Source organism: Panthera uncia, chromosome X, assembly GCF_023721935.1.
Source record: "Panthera uncia isolate 11264 chromosome X, Puncia_PCG_1.0, whole genome shotgun sequence".
Classification (NCBI taxonomy): domain Eukaryota; kingdom Metazoa; phylum Chordata; class Mammalia; order Carnivora; family Felidae; genus Panthera; species Panthera uncia.
The window spans coordinates 37511646-37528072 of record NC_064817.1 but is presented as its reverse complement, the minus strand read 5'-3'; the positions used below and the strand labels follow the sequence as shown (position 1 = coordinate 37528072).

Here is a 16427-nt window from a genome sequence, read left to right as displayed (position 1 = left end):
TACTTGTGGTAATGGAACAGTTCTATATCTTGATTATATCAATGTCAATATCCTGGTTGTGATATCGTACTACACTTCTGCCAGATGCTACCACTGGGAGAAACTGGGTAAAGGGTATATACTAGATCTACTATTTCTTACAATTTCACAAGAATCTATCATTATCTCAAAATAAAGTCAAAATTTTTAAAAGCTAATAGAAAACAATTTCCATTTACAAAAATGTATTCATAATATCCAATCTGTCAAATGATGTCCACTTCTATGAGTAAAGACAACCAAGTCCAACAAGACAAAGCAAAAGCCAAAAAGCAAGATCCAGTCCATCAGATTAGGAAGGACTCCAGCTCTTTGTCAGATATTCAGGACCCAGTTACCTCTTTTCATAGAATCATGACTATTTAAGGGTTGGGTAATCTTCACAGATAACTTAACAGTAAAAGTTATCCTTTGATGTCTGAATGTTGCCTACAACAAGCTAGCTAACTAAGTGTCAATGAGCAAACTTGAATAACTTCAATGACAGAAGACCTACTTCATTTTATCCATTTATTATCTTTGAAAGACTGTTAAGAAAAAAAAAAAAAAAAAAAAAAAAAGTTTCCTCTTAAGAAACTTCAAATCTAGGGGTGCATGGGTGGCTCAGTTGGTTAACCATCTGACTCTTGATTTCGGCTCAGGTCATGATCTCACAATTTGTGAGATCCGTGCTGCCGGGGCCTGGTTGGGATTCTCTCCCTCTCTCTCTGCCCCTCCCCAGCTCGCGCGCTCTCTCTCTCTCTCTCTCTCTCTCTCAAAATGAATAAAGAAAAGAAAAGAGAAGCGAAGAGAAGAAAAGAGAAGAAAAGAAAAGAAAAGGATTCAAAATCTACCTTTTTAACTGATAGGCTACTAATGAAAATATAATCACACATACACAGCAAAATTGAACAATAAAGTTTACATTCAATAGATCGCAAAGTGCCAAGTGATTCTCACTACTCAGGAAATCGAGGGACCTTATTCATCTAACACCCAAATGTCCTGTGCAGTACATATTTATTCAGTGTGACATTTCTTACCAATTCACATGAGAATTCATTTAGCCCTATTATATGAATTCCTAGCGAACAGACACAGTGATTATACCCATCTTCTAGAATTAGAAACCTCAGATCTGACCTAAAAAATTATAGCCCCAACTATAAGAAATTTGGAGAAGTCAAACATGAACCATTAATAAATAAGACCAGCTTTCAAATCAATCTAAGACTAACTTAATGGTTAATCATACTAGATTAACCAAAACATACAACTCTCAGTTCCATTAATGTGCCTGCATTCTTTTGGTTTCTGATCTTGAAGGCCTGAGGCTGAAATCAAAGAAAATTACCATCTAGAACAAAGTTCCATTGTGCCCTGCTTCTGGGTCAAAATCTTAAAAGAACTGGGTCAAGCCTAAAAACTCAAATGAATTGTTACCTAGAATTCTGGTGCTAGTCACTGAAAATTTGCAATTCCCAGGCCTTCATCTTAATAGATGGCAAAACTGGGGACCATGAGAATTAAGCAACTTGACTAAAGTAGGCAGCAGACCCTACAACTCAGGTCTTCAGTTTTCTAATCCATTGTTCTTCCCAGTATATCACACAGCCTTCCCAATCTTTAAACCAACATTTTGAGTGCCCAGGCTGAAGAAGCAATACTAAACCCTATTTACTATGTTAACGGGGCATGTGCATACAGCTATTTTTCCAGTTAGAGCAATAAGCTGTCTAGGGATCGGTCCACATTCTCTTCCCCTAGTACCCTTACAATAACCAGCAGAGAAGAATTTGAGAGAATATGTGAAGTGGTCATAGAATACCGCAAAACTGTGTGGTAAAATCCATGCCATCTAAGCCTAACCAACCCAGTGGTTTTAAAGCTTTTCTTTCTCCCAACACACTCCCATCATTAACACCTCTACCCAAAAATAAGTAAACTGCACTAACTGAAAATAATGGAGGCTACAGTCGGGCTTCAAAGGGATCCATACACTCCCTGAAATCATATACAAAATGTATGCAGCTACACTGACCCTAAAAGGGTTAATGACCCCCAAGAAATAAAGTACTACTGTTTTAGCTCTACCACCAGTCACTCTAGAGTGAAAATAAAAATATTCTGCTGTGAAATAAGTTAACACACTAAGCCCTGTACTGTCTTCAACTAATCAAGAATGCAAGTTTACCTATTTTTCCTTTTCTATAATAAAAATGAGAATAAACCAAGAAAGTGAATGACTCCCACGAACACAAGATTATTAAGTAGTATAAACTATGGCTACTTCCACAAACATTCAGGGAGTGAATTAAGTTAGTAACCACAGAACCTGATAATCACACCAAGAAAACAAAATATGAAGCCAAAATTTGCCAATTATTCCAATTGACAGGTCACAGCATATAAAATTAAACAACTGCTATCTTTTTTTTTTTTAATATATGAAATTTATTGTCAAACTGGTTTCCATACAACACCCAGTGCTCATCCCAAAAGGTACCCTCCTCAATACCCATCACCCACCCTCCCCTCCCTCCCACCCCCCATCAACCCTCAGTTTGTTCTCAGTTTTTAACAGTCTCTTATGCTTTGGCTCTCTCCCACTCTAACCTTTTTTTTTTTTTCCTTCCCCTCCCCCATGGGTTTCTGTTACGTTTCTCAGGATCCACATAAGAGTGAAACCATATGGTATCTGTCTTTCTCTGTATGGCTTATTTCACTTAGCATCACACTCTCCAGTTCCATCCACGTTGCTACAAAAGGCCATATTTCATTCTTTCTCATTGCCACGTAGTATTCCATTGTGTATATAAACCACAATTTCTTTATCCATTCATCAGTTGATGGACATTTAGGCTCTTTCCATAACTGGCTATTGTTGAGAGTGCTGCTATAAACATTGGGGAACAAGTGCCCCTATGCATCAGTATTCCTGTAACCCTTGGGTAAATTCCTAGCAGTGCTATTGCTGGGTCATAGGGTAGGTCTATTTTTAATTTTCTGAGGAACCTCCACACTGCTTTCCAGAGCGGCTGCACCAATTTGCATTCCCACCAACAGGGCAAGAGGGTTCCCGTTTCTCCACATCCTCTCCAGCATCTATAGTCTCCTGATTTGTTCATTTTGGCCACTCTGACTGGCGTGAGGTGATATCTGAGTGTGGTTTTGATTTGTATTTCCCTGATAAGGAGCGACGTTGAACATCTTTTCATGTGCCTGTTGGCCATCCGGATGTCTTCTTTAGAGAAGTGTCTATTCATAAACAACTGCTATCTTAAGAAAACCCACGTGAGGGGCACCTGGGTAGTTCAGTGGGTTGAGTGCTGGACTCTTGTTTTCAGCTCAGGTCATGATCCCAGGGTTGTGGGATCGAGCCCCATGTCGGGCTCCAAGCTAAACGTAGACCCTGCTTAAGAGTCTGTCTCCTCTCTCCCTCTGCCCCTCTCCTCCACTCATACTCTGTCTAAAATTAAAAAAAAGAAAGAAAGGAAGAAAACACGTGAACATACTTCCAATTAAGACCTTCACATGCTGAAGAATTTCTATCCTCAGTATCAGGCATAAAAGGAGAACAGAACCTCAAAATCACTTAAAAGTAACCCAAATCAATCCCCTCACCGACATCTCCCTATTTGAATGAGAACTCCCAAACCCAAGACAATTCAATATAAGAACTATAAACATTTTCACACAGCAAACAGTAAAATTAAAGTATTTTCTAACAACTTATATACAGTATGATCTCATTTGTGTGGGGAAAAAAACACAACAGAATATGTGCTTGTTGTATATGTGTTGAAATATGAAGTTACCCAATAACTTCATATTATCAGTGGCTGCCTGATAATATGAACCAAATAACTGGGAGATGTGGGAGGGAGATTTTCTTTTCACTGTTAACACTCTTCATGTAACTTTTCAATTTTGTACTACACTTAAGTATACATATTCAAAAACACTATTGTGAAGTTATTTCAAAAGTCAAAGATAGGATCATGGCTGCAATTAGAATATTGGCAGTAAGGGGGCACCTGGGCGGCTCAGTCCATTGAGTGCCATTAATTTGGCTCAGGTCATGATCCCAAGGTCGCTAAATCTAGGTGCAGGTGGGGCTCATGCTGAGCATGGAACCTGCTTGGGATTCTCTCTCTCCCTCTGTCCCTCTGCTGCTCGCCCAGCTTGCACATACTCTAGCTCTCTTAAAAAAAAGAAAAAAAAAGAAGAAGAAGAAGAAGAAGAAGAAGAAGAAGAAGAAGAAGAAGAATGGCAGGCAGTGAGAATGGAGAGAAACAGATTTGAAATTTAAGAAGTAGAAATGACAAGATAGGAGACTATTAGGATTTTATAGGCCAAGAAAAAGGAATCAAAGGTGCCTGGGTGGCTCAGTCGGTTAAGTGTCTGATTCCTGATCTTGGCTCAGGTCATGATCTCATGGTTCATGGGATCCAGCCACGAGTCCAACTCTGTACTGACAGTGCAGAGCATGCTTGGGATTCTCTCTGCCCTCCCCCTGCTCTATCAAATAAATAAACGTTAAAAAAAAAATAAAAGGAGTCAAGAAACACTCCAAGGTTTCTAGCAAGGATAACGGTTAAGTGTCATTTATCATGATAAAAAACATCAAAGACAATGATAAATTCAGTTTGCATATATATATACACATATATATACATATACACATATATATACGTATACATATATATACACGCATATATACGTATATATATATATATACGTATATATGCGTGTATATATACGTATACATAAGGTAACGTCAAGATGCCCAAATAATCAAGTGGCAGTCAAGTTTACGTGCAAGTTGGAGGCAGAGTGAGTAAAGAAGATCTAGGAACAGTCTTCTTACAAAGGAGACTGAGATGTGGTCAGACCCAGAAAGAAAGCCAAAGTAATGAGATGTTAGCATTCCTTTCCAGGGATCTCAAATCTGCCCCTATCTCCCCCCTCACTCCTAAAATACAGCCTTAGTTTAAACTTAAACTGTCTTTCCTAAGATGATACCATGTATCTTGCACTGAGCACCTTCCATGCTAGGCCCAATGCCAGGTACTTTATGTAACTTTTTTTCCTAACACAAAATGCAACAACCTGCCAGAAATCTATTACCACTTCCATTTAGCAGATGAGAAAGCTGAGCCTCTGAAAGATGAAATAATTTGTCCAAGCATCTCACATCTAGGTAAGTGGCAGAACCAGAATTCTATTCTAAAACCCATGTATTGCTATCTAACCATCAATACTTAACAACTAGGTTCCTTTCCCTTCCACTTTATCCTTCTGACTGTAGCCAATAATATTCCCATAAAACCTACTTCTAGTCATGCCAATTCCCCCTGATTAGAGAGGTGAATTCAATGACCTCCCAAAACATCCTAGGGCTTATAGTGACGTGGGCCTTGACATGTTCAGTTACTTCCTCCTAATCCCACTTAGACACCCTCTACCCACACTAGACTATGCACAATTCCTCAAACACCATTTAACTTCATACTTCCAACTCTCTGCCCTTTCCTTCCTCTTGCTAAACTTCTACTCATGTTTGATAACCAAGACCAAATTCCATCTCTATGCAGTTTCCCTCACCTACTTACTTCTCTAGTCAAAATCAACTGTTCCAAAATGCTGGGAATTGTGTGGATAGTTTATCCATAATCCAAAAATTTTAATGTTTTATTGGCTCCATCGTTTCACAGCTCATGGCACTTGGCATACACCTTGATTAGTATACTTACTACAACATATGATCACTCAGTCTGTCCATCTTTCTCCAAAGACTGCAGGGGCAGAGGCCAGGTCTTACTTGTTGCCCCAGGACTTGGCACAGTCCCCCACCACAGCAGGTCAGCAAACGTTTCATAATCAATCAAGCAAAACCAAAAGCTTTTCTAGTTCTCAGTCTGATACTTGAAATACAAAACCCTAATTTAACTACTATATCTTAAAAACTTACTATCTTAAAAAAAGTTTCCCCTAAATGCATAAATGATCCAGACTCAACTAAGATTCATAAAGTTCTTAGGCAAAATTATCTCTTTTGGCTTGTATTGTGTAATATTCTATTACAAAATGCTACCACGATATTAAAATACGTCACATATATTCAGCTAAATATCTTTCTACCAGCTTCCCAAGGAACTAATTCTTTTGCATGTTAAAAAATCAAGGCTCTCAAAATATTTGCTATTAAGAAGTTATTTTTATGTGTAATAAGGGCATTGTGATTATGTTTCAGAGACAAACTGATCTATCTATGGGTTAAATGATGTGATTGATGCCTGAGATTTCCTTCAAAATAATGGGGGTGAGGGGTAAGATAGAGATGAAACAAGACTGGTCATGAGTTGAAAATAACTGAACTGGGGGCACCTGGGTGGCTCAGTCAGTTGAGTGTCTGACTCTTGATTTTGGCTCAGGTCATGATCTTGCAGTTCATGAGTTCAAGCCCCATGTCAAGCTGTGCCCTGACAGTGCAGAGCTCGCTTGGGATTCTCTCTCTCTTTTTCTGCCCCTCTCGCACATACTCTCTCTCAAAATAAATAACCATTAAAAAAAGAAGAAGAAAATAGCTCAACTGGGTAGTGCTTGGTGATGGTTAGTTGGCTACTTTTCTCTGCTTTTGAAAATACTGGAGGAGTACCTAAGTGGTTCAGTCGGTTAAGCATCCCACTTCAGCTCAGGTCAAGATCTCACAGTTCGTGAGTTCGAGCCCCACATCGGGCTCTGTGATGACAGCTCAGAACCTGGAGCCTGCTTCAGATTCTGTGTCTCCCTCTCTCTGCTCCTCCCTCCGCTCACACTCTGTTTCTGTCTCAAAAATAAACATAAGGAAGTGTATATATATATATATATATATATATATATATATAGGAAATTTTCCCTAACAAACTTTTTTTAAAAAAGAGAAGGATGTAATGAACATAATATAATAGATCCACAGTTTGAAAACAATCCTTTATCTAAAAGGGTTTCTTCCACTGTTCTAAATTAAAATAAATTAGATGACCTTACATAAATTTCTTAACTATAACAAAGTCCAATCTTCTTCCTGAGAATAAACTTAGCAGCAGCATCTTTTATTTATTCTAACACAGACAAAATACTACCACAGACCAAACTACCAAAAAAAAAAAAAAAAATACAAAAACACGTTAAGAGAACAACAACAGTTTTAGCAATGTAGAAAAGTAGAAAAAAGAGTAAAAGAAGAAATGGATAAAAGAAAACAAAAGTTTGTAGGAGAAAGTGGCAAACAAATAGCCCATAATCTGGCTGAGAACCCTAAAACTATCTAAAGAAGGCATTACTCTCATGCTTTCAGGTTATAGTCCTTTTAATTTGGTCCTAAATGTCAATCTGGGCCAAAAGGGGCCCAAAAGTGAAATCATCAAAGAAACAGATGCTAAAGATCAAAATGAAGATTGCATGGTGACTTACCCCAAAGCCACCTAAAAGGCAAAGAAATAGGACCTAACAGGGCACATCTCTACTTCATTCATCCCTATCCCCACTTAAGGACCATCAAGCTCAGAAGTATCCTGACTTGACAAGGCCCTTACAGGTATCTCTACACACACGGCAGAATAAAACCCATTTTTAATCAACCAAAATATAACTCTAGTGTACTCACCATCAGGATGCTTATTGTATTATTTGTAAAGTAATACATTTCTAAAGAAAAAAAAAAAAACAGCAGTACAGAAATCTATAAAGTGTAAAGTTTAAAATCTCCCCTCCTCCTCACCCTAGAGTCATTTGTACTCCAAGATGACCTTTCTTTAATTACTTACTATCCTTCCAAAACCTGGTCAGAGAACTTCTTAAATTGAGCCATGAAAATTCATTCAAGGATCCCAAGAACCCATACAAAGGTAAATATTACTATAAAATGAGATCAGAGAGGGCACAGAACACACAGCAGATTATCCTTTCAACATCTGCTTGCTACAAGCCAGAATGTGATTTTAAATGTTTTCCTAAACAAAATTACAAGATTCCTTGCTAATATCCAAGTCAAGAAACACCATGTCCGAAAAACACAATCAAGAAACAATCCTCATCCTGTTAATAAAAGCCATTCTACTGAGGCCCAATCTAGGGTAGAACTTTGAAACTCAATTTACAACTGCCCCAACAGTAAGCTAAGTGAAAAGGGGAGATCCAAGAAAGCACTGTTTTGCAGAAGTCATCAATGCCTGCCTACCTCCAGCACTACCCATCCAGAGAAAGAAGGCCCAGGTCATAAAAGTGCCCAGGCATGAAGAACTAGCAGATGGGGTCTTTTTTTCCTTTTCTGGGGTCTGGTGTTCAAAGTGTATAATTTGTTGAAACGTACCTGAATACATGGAATAGACTATCTGTAAATTAGGCCAGACATCCTTTTTGCAGTGTCTCACAAATGTAAACATTTAACTCACAAGTGTAAAAATTTAATTAAATAATTTAGTTTTAAATGTCTGACAAAATGTTACATAACAGAAAGTCTCATTAAATGTTTTGTTTTGTTTTTTAATGAAACACATCAGGAGATGATGGGTCTCAAATGCTTAGTTAACTTTAACCTAGGAACTATCAGTTAACCCTACTAATCTAAAATCCAAAAGCTGTTAACTTTTTAAATGCCCAAATCAAGAATACATAGTTCAAGAACAGTTCAATCTAAAAATGAGAGACATGAGGGGGACATGAGCCAGGACAGCACTCTGCAAAGGCAATGGTTCTCCTGCCTTTACTTCAGTAAGCCCTGGAATGCGTTAGGGAGCATAAAGGGTGTTAGACGTTAAGTTTTCACGTGAAATGAATGATGGTCGAATTAACGTAGCTTGGCTAGAAATACTATAAAGGCACCTCCACCTTTGCACAAACAGGAGGGTCTAAGAATCCACAAACCCAGGATCCCAATACTCTACACACTGTACATGTAGTCTATAAGTCCCATTCAACCCCGTGTTCCACCGCTGACCAGGTAATTCTGGAATAATGCCCGCTGCTGCTGATAGATTGCTACATGTGCCTCCAATGCACCTTTCCAGCAAGGTCCTTGTTATACTACCTACAAAGACAAAGGGCTGGGACTTCACAAGCTTCCCAAACAGGTTCCTGTGACTGCTTTTGTGCCTGCTTGCTAATCGATGCTTCTATGGGTGGCAAAAAAAAAAAAAAAAAAAAAAAAAAAATTCCATTCTACTTGTTAAATGGACATTCAACATAACCTTTCAGGGCGCTTCACACTATTCTTCTGCCACTGATGTTCCTATGTTAGTCATCCTTATACTTATCTCGTTCCTCTTAGCCTGAGTTTTCAATGCAGGCAAGGAATATCTGTCATCTTCATGTTCTCTGCACAGACTTGCACTTAATGTAGAGTCCATGTTTGTTGCTCTAATGTACTGTTGACAGTATGCAAAACGGATACAATTGTATGTAAAGCTTCAGTAGGAGTACATAAAACTATCAATTTCACATTCATGAAACTCCATTAACTAGTCTACAAATAAATACATGGGGGGCCCTAAATAACCTAACCACCATTCCAATTCTTAGACAATCTGGTGGTGTTTCTTAACATAAACTAGCTCTCTGGATACCACATTTCAAAAATACTGTTAATGATGTACAGTGTTATCAGTCATTAACATCAGTTTCAAAGAGCTCAAAGCATCACCATGAGTTTCAAAGTAAAAAAAAAAAAAAAAAAAAAATCTGAAAAAAAAAAAAAAAAAATACTGGTACTAAAGAAATAAAAACTAAATGTTACATAATCAAGTCACAATAAGACATTTTACTCTGTAGCTAGCCAAGCAGTGAACCTTCACTTTGGTTTAATACCCATGCCTCATTACTCCACTTTACCACCTAAATCACAAAAACCCAACTCTCAGGCAGTTTTTCTTAACAACCTAAAATATCTAGAGGTGGCAGTCAAATGTTCCCTAGTCATTTCAATTTATAATTGATTCTACAGAAAGAGCTATCCAGTGAGAAAGAAGGCCAGAACTTAAAAAGTACCTGTTTATATATTCCTGCGGTTCTAATTTGTGCCCAGGTATGCAAACATTTCTGTAATCTCTTACTATTATAGCTGTATTACTAGGGATGTGGCAAAATTTTAGGAAATGTGTAATAGCATGAGACTTTATCCAGGCAAACAATGACTATAATTATTTACAAGACAACTTTCCAAACTAGAAAACACTTTTTAAAAACACATCAAGTTAAAGACCTAATTTTCAAACACAAGGCATGACATTATTCTGTGGCTACTTTTGTAACACAAACACTAAACCTTCTTTAGCACTAGAAATGAATATATACCTTTAAGTGTCAGCAAACAAAACACAATATAGAATAATTCTAAACATCATCAATCTCTAAATATTATAGTATAAATAAACCATCTCTAGAACTGACCTAGTAAGTTTCCCCTACCATCTACATGCAAGCAGACCAAATTTAGGAAAATATATGCTTTAATGGATTTTAAACTACTTCTATTTCCCAAAAAATGAAAAATGCTAACTATGTTAATACTAATGATCTCCTTGGAAAAATAGAACATACATTTCTTTTTCAACTTTTTTAATGTTTATTTTTGAGAGAGAGAGAGAGAGAGTGTGTGTGAGAGTGGGAGAGGGGCAGAGGGGGGGGGGGGACAGAGGATCCCAAGCAACTCTGCGCTGACAGCAGAGAGCCCCATGCAGGTCTCCAACACGCCAACAGTGAGATCATGACTGGAGGCAAAGTCAGATGCTTAAGGGACTGAGCCACCCAGGTGCCCCGAGCATATCCTAAAGGGTAAACAACCCATAACTCCTCGGTATTTCACATAATCTTTCTACTGATTAACAGAATTATAAAAAAAGATGTATCAATAAAGTATACTCAGGACAAACTTACAAATGATGTAAAGATACTTCAAAATGAACATCTATGTACTTAAGCAGTTGTTCCCTGACGCAGATAAGATTCCCCAGCCCTTTAGCAATATATTACTATAAATATGCCTTATAGTGCGATATTTATTCTTTCTGTATTTATGCTACATTATTACTATACATGATACTTTAACACAAATCCTTATCCAACTGAGAACAAGATGAACCCAAAAGATTTTCAAAAACGTACTAACAACAAAATCACCACAGTTAATTTCTGTTAAAATGTTTCATTTCTGGGGCGCCTGGGTGGCTCAGTCGGTTGAGCGGCCGACTTCGGCTCAGGTCATGATCTCGCGGTCCGTGAGTTCGAGCCCCACGTCGGGCTCTGTGCTGACGGCTCAGAGCCTGGAGCCTGTTTCGGATTCTGTGTCTCCCTCTCTCTGACCCTCCCCGTTCATGCTCTGTCTCTCTCTGTCTCAAAAATAAATAAACGTTAAAAAAAAAAAAAAATGTTTCATTTCTAATTACTTTTCAGTAACTCCACTGTAATTAAAATGTAAGAATCTTGAATTATTATGTTACCAAAAGATCAGTGGTCAGCATTAAAGAGCAAAGTGGTCAAGCTCATGCTGTATTTCAAGAACTCAGATTAAGCAACCACTTGCTATTAACAACCTTTTAAAGATATTTTAAAGATATTACTACAAAAATAATATACCATATTACTTATTTTTTAATCCAAAATCCCAAGTATTATATATCAAATGGCAATCATACAAACAAAAATCCTTTTAAGGACACTAATACGAATGAGTCTTACAAAAACATTCAGAGACTAAGAAATCAGCAGTTTGGACAAAGTATCCTCACACCTGGAAAAGGAAAATACAAGTTTAGTGGCAAGTAAGAGACACTTTTATTAAATGTTTAAAACTTACCAAAGCTTTTATGTCAAGAGTTACCTTTTTTTAAACCTACAAATTGGAATTTAAAAACTTGAAGCCCGATCCGATAATACATATAGGAATAAAAATTTTTGAAAACACGTAGTAATAGCTAAGTTTGTCAGAAAGAAAAAAAAAGTTATACAAGCTGCAGACTAAATTTATGGGGGGGGGGGGGCGTGGGAGGTGAGGAGGGGTGGCAGGACAAAAATAGCAGCTAAAAAGAGAACGCTGAGAGTTATTCAATTCCGTTACCTGCCTTCAGGTAAGTAGCCTGAACCAACCCCAACAAAGAAAAGCCAACTCTTGTTTTTAAGACTTTTAGATAACATGAATTCTGAAACATAGCTCAACATTACACACACACACACACACACACACACACACACAGGACTGTTGTTCCCCAGGACTATTCAAAAGACGGGTGAAACTGAATTAATTCAATACTTCCGACAGCAGGACCCCAGCTCATTCATTCTTTTCAGAATTCAATTCAAACACGAGGTGAGAGGTTATATAATGTCAAGCTTTACATTATACATTTCGCTGGGATGTGCAGGCTCACAAGAACTGCATGAGGTTGCAAGCATACACTCTAGAATGTTTTATTGTAACATTAAGACTAACAAGTCTTGCCCTAAATAGGTAGGACCTCACAAGCACGGAGTTACAAAGTAATAAAGAATTTTTTTTCAACTCAATGAAATACTTAGTAATGCAGATTATTTTTTTACAAAGCCTTAATTCTTCCCCAAAACATAGTGAAACTTCACAAGTTTCTCATGTATAGCATGTTACTGTATTCAAACATCAAGAAAGTAATGCACACTTTACAAAAAAATGCTTGAAAACGCTGAGTTCTTTAAAATTTAAACACAATAGTGCATAATTACTGTAGAGTCCAATACTACAGTCTGAAATCCAATCCACTGTGAATCTACTAAGCACCATCGTTCTGAGACACGAAATCATCAACTAGCATTTTACACATCATCCACATAAAACATCAGATTCCGTTTATATCTTCATTACCGTAAACCAAAAGCAATAGATTTGGCCAAACTTTTCCAAATGTGTTATCTTTGCAAACAATTTTACCAACCTCCAATTAGACTGGCAATAATCACTCCAAGATAAAATAATGCTCCATTTATTTAAATATCTTATTTAATCTTGTGGAAGGACAACTCTGACAGTAGTCAATTATTTTCAACAAAATATTTTAAATACTCAAAAAATTTTCAAGGCTTTAATTATTGACGCTTAAATCATTTCAGAGCTAGTCGCTATTCATTTTTCCAGGGATAATCTTAATGAAACCAATTAATACCTACACAGCCAAAGTTTAATTCAAGTTTTCTCTATCAGGCAAAGGCACCAGGCTTCCTGAAAAGGATTATTACTGTTTAGCTTTCTGGTCATTATCTGGGGTTGAAATCCCTTACACTTAGTTACTTTGAAACAAAAGCAGAAGTCAATTGCAGATAAAGAATTAGTGACTCCTAAACCAAACTACAGACAAAAAAATGGAGAACAACTAGCTAAATTTTTTAAAAATCAACTTAAGAATAAAACGCTAGGCTTTGTCAAACTTCCTTCTCAAATGTAACAATAAGGCTAGGTGTCAAACTGAAAGCTACGGATTTCGGCTTGAAAAGAAAATGTCTAACGGATGCAACACCTATCGCACACACTCCCAAGTTTCACGGTGCCCATTAAGGAAGCACACAAATATCACTTCGATCATATTTTGCTCCGGAGGGACCAACTGATGCGGACAGATCGAGACTCCACAGCCTTTGTTCAGCAGCTTACGGTTGGGCAACTAAATGTGCTACAGGTTGATAAGCATTTACCAGGCTTACGAATGCTGCTTCCAAGCCTGAGAAAGGTACAAGAATTCTGCATGCAAATCATCTCGGACAATTTTTATTGAACACCATCGAGCTGCACACTCCGAAGGAGAGGCCTATTCATCGCTACTATTTATTTCCATGTTTACCTCTCCTCCCTCCCCCCCAACTCCCCCCCCCTTCACTTTCTCCTCCCACCCTGTCCCGCCATCTTGGGCCGATAGGAGCAGCCATTACTTAACTAAATGACAGTGCTAACAACTTTCCACACAAATAAACAGAGGCTGCACCCCGAATCCCCCCTGGCCTCCCCGGTCAGGCACACAGGAAACGGGACTCCAAGAAGAAAACACATTCGCAAATAACTGCGGGGTGTGGGGGCAGAACGCCCTAAAAAAGTAAACAAGTCACCTAACTTCAGGTAGAACAGAGAGACCCATCGGGATGCATGTCAACAGCCCAATGCAAACTCTTCGCCGCCCTAAACTACGTGGGGAAGGGGAAGTTCCTAAACTAGAAGGGGAAGTTTCCCCCTTCTGGGAGCAGGGACGCAGAAGAGCCCAAAACGTTTGGTGCACAGTAGACGTTACGAACAGCGTGCCTGGAGGGAAAGAATGAAACCCACGGGAGGCAAGGAAGTCGGAAATGGGGGGGGGGGGGGGCCATCTGCACACATTTACGCTGCCCTGACGCTACACCGGCACCCCGGGGGCTCATCGGGCTACCTCCAAAGAGCCGCAAAATGAGAGGCGCTTTCGTGCACCCAGTGGAGCTCGGCCCCAAAGCGCTGCTGCCCCGGTTCCTCCGGCTACGAGAGGAGAGGGCGATTTCGCAAGGGTGCGAGCGAGGTATCCGGGGGGTGGGGGGGGTGGGGGGGGTGGGAGGGAGGGAGAGCAAAGGCAGGAAATAGTTTTCCGGAAGCCCCTCGGCCATCATTCGCGGCCACAATGAACGCCGGCCGGGCGGCGGGGCCCGGGGCGAGCGGGGCGCCGGCCGGGGAAGACGGTGTCCGCGCTCCGGCCCGCGGCTGCCTTACCTTGCCCAGTAGGGCCTTCGTCCTGGCGCCATCTTCATGAAACCTCACGAACCCGAAAAGGCGGCTGCGGGGAGAGACACACGCGGCGCGTTAGGGCTCCGGGAACGCCACCGACCCACCCCTGCCCGCGCCCGAGGCCCCGGCGGCGGCTCCGGCGCGGAGAGCGCCGAGCCGAGGTGCCCGCCCCGCCGCCGCCAGAGGCGAGCGGCGCTCGGGCCTCCCCGGAGAGCGGCGCCAGCCCGTCCGGAGCCGACCGGGCGGGTGACGGCGGCCCGTACCTGTCCAGTCCGCCGAGCGCCTCCCTCTCCTCGGCTGTCAGGCTGGGGGACGCCTCCTCGCTCTCGCCGCTCGCTTTTCCCGCCGCCATTTTCTTTTCCTCATCACCGAAAGCGGCGGCGGCAGCGGCGGCGGTAGCGAGCGACACTCCGCAGGATTTCATGGAAACGCAGCGAATTCACAACTCCAACGCCGACACCCCCCCCCGGGCCGGGGCCCGCAACGACGCCCCCAATCTCCGCGCGGGACCGGCACACCAACTTTATCGCCGCCTCCTCCTCCGCCGCGGGCGGCAGCGACGAAAAATCCCAACGCGGCGGCGGCGAAGGCGGCGGCGGCAGGGGCTGCGGAGCCCCCGGGTCGGCAGCGGCGGCGGCTCGGCTGTAGGGTCACATCGCGGGGGCGGGCGGGGGGCAGCCACAGGCGGGGACGGCGGGAACGGCCGGAGCGCGCGGGGCTGGGGGACAGGGGGGGGATTCGTTGGAGACACAAACTTCCCCGGCACCAGCACAAAGTTGTTGTAATTGTGTCACACAGCGAACCCCACGCCGCCGCCGTGACCCCCCCTCCGCGCCCGGCCGGCGCCACCAATCGGCGCCGCCAGCTCGCCTCACGTGACCTTTGTTGACTCACGTCAGCCGTGGCTCCACTCAACTTGCTAGCTGCCGAGCCCCGCCCACCGAGGCCGCCACCGTCGGGGAGCGGGACGCAGGCCAATTCTGGCCGGTGGTTGGCTGCTGCGCCCGTCTGTCGGGGGGGAAGGGTTGTCACCGAGAGGCAGCAAGCGGTTAGGTTGTGCTCGTTAAATACACTGGGGCAGAGAATGGAGGGTCCGGGCCGTGTCACCTCGGGAGCCGCGGCGGGCTCAGGAGGGGGAGGGGAGCGGTAAGGAAGGGCGAGGTCCGGCACCGCCCGCGGCGGGCGTGAGCAGTGAGTGAGGACGCCATGGTCGGCCTCTGCCTGCCGGAGAGCTGGGTGGTGGGCCCAGACCCACGGCCCGGGCAGTCCCGCGCTCCGGGGGGTCCCGGGGCCTCGCCGGGCCCGGTAAGGGTCGCGGCGCACGGCCCCTGACCTCCGCCCTCCGAAGAAGGCGCACACTTTTGGCACCGCTGGAAATAATGGCCTCCGCGAGGAGCGCGCTCCGGGAGCGGCTGCTGGCCCAAGCCGGGCGGCACGGGCGCCGCCCTAGGCCGGGCCTGCGCTCCGGGCCCCCGATCCCCTTGCTCGCGCCGAAAGTGAAGGGGGAAAAGCCTCCTGACCCCCGGCCGGAGGGAAGGAAGAGTCGCCCACGGGGTCTGGCTCGCCGATCACGGCTCCCCACCGCCCAAGGTCTGTTGGCAGCACTTTGGGGCCAAGTTTTCGTGCTACCCGCGTTTTGTCGGTAGTTCACTATAGTATCGTA

General features: G+C 42.3%; 1 protein-coding gene across 9 annotated transcripts in view; it reads right to left on the bottom strand.

Moving 5' to 3' along the window:
• The window catches only part of KDM6A (lysine demethylase 6A), a 206335-nt gene extending 190768 nt beyond the window's left edge, over window positions 1-15567 (bottom strand). For 6 of the 9 annotated variants that reach the window (XM_049644569.1, XM_049644570.1, XM_049644572.1 and 3 more), the window contains exons 1-2: window positions 15028-15566; window positions 14750-14813 (exon numbers count right to left, since the gene is read on the bottom strand). In XM_049644569.1, the coding sequence (XP_049500526.1) occupies window positions 14750-14813; window positions 15028-15188 (225 nt within the window). In that variant the 5' untranslated portion in view covers window positions 15189-15566. Of the gene's footprint in view, window positions 1-14749; window positions 14814-15027 lie in introns of all 9 variants that reach the window. The other 3 variants (XM_049644575.1, XM_049644578.1, XM_049644576.1) reach the window with 2 other exon arrangements.
• Between the last annotated feature and the right edge of the window lie 860 nt (window positions 15568-16427).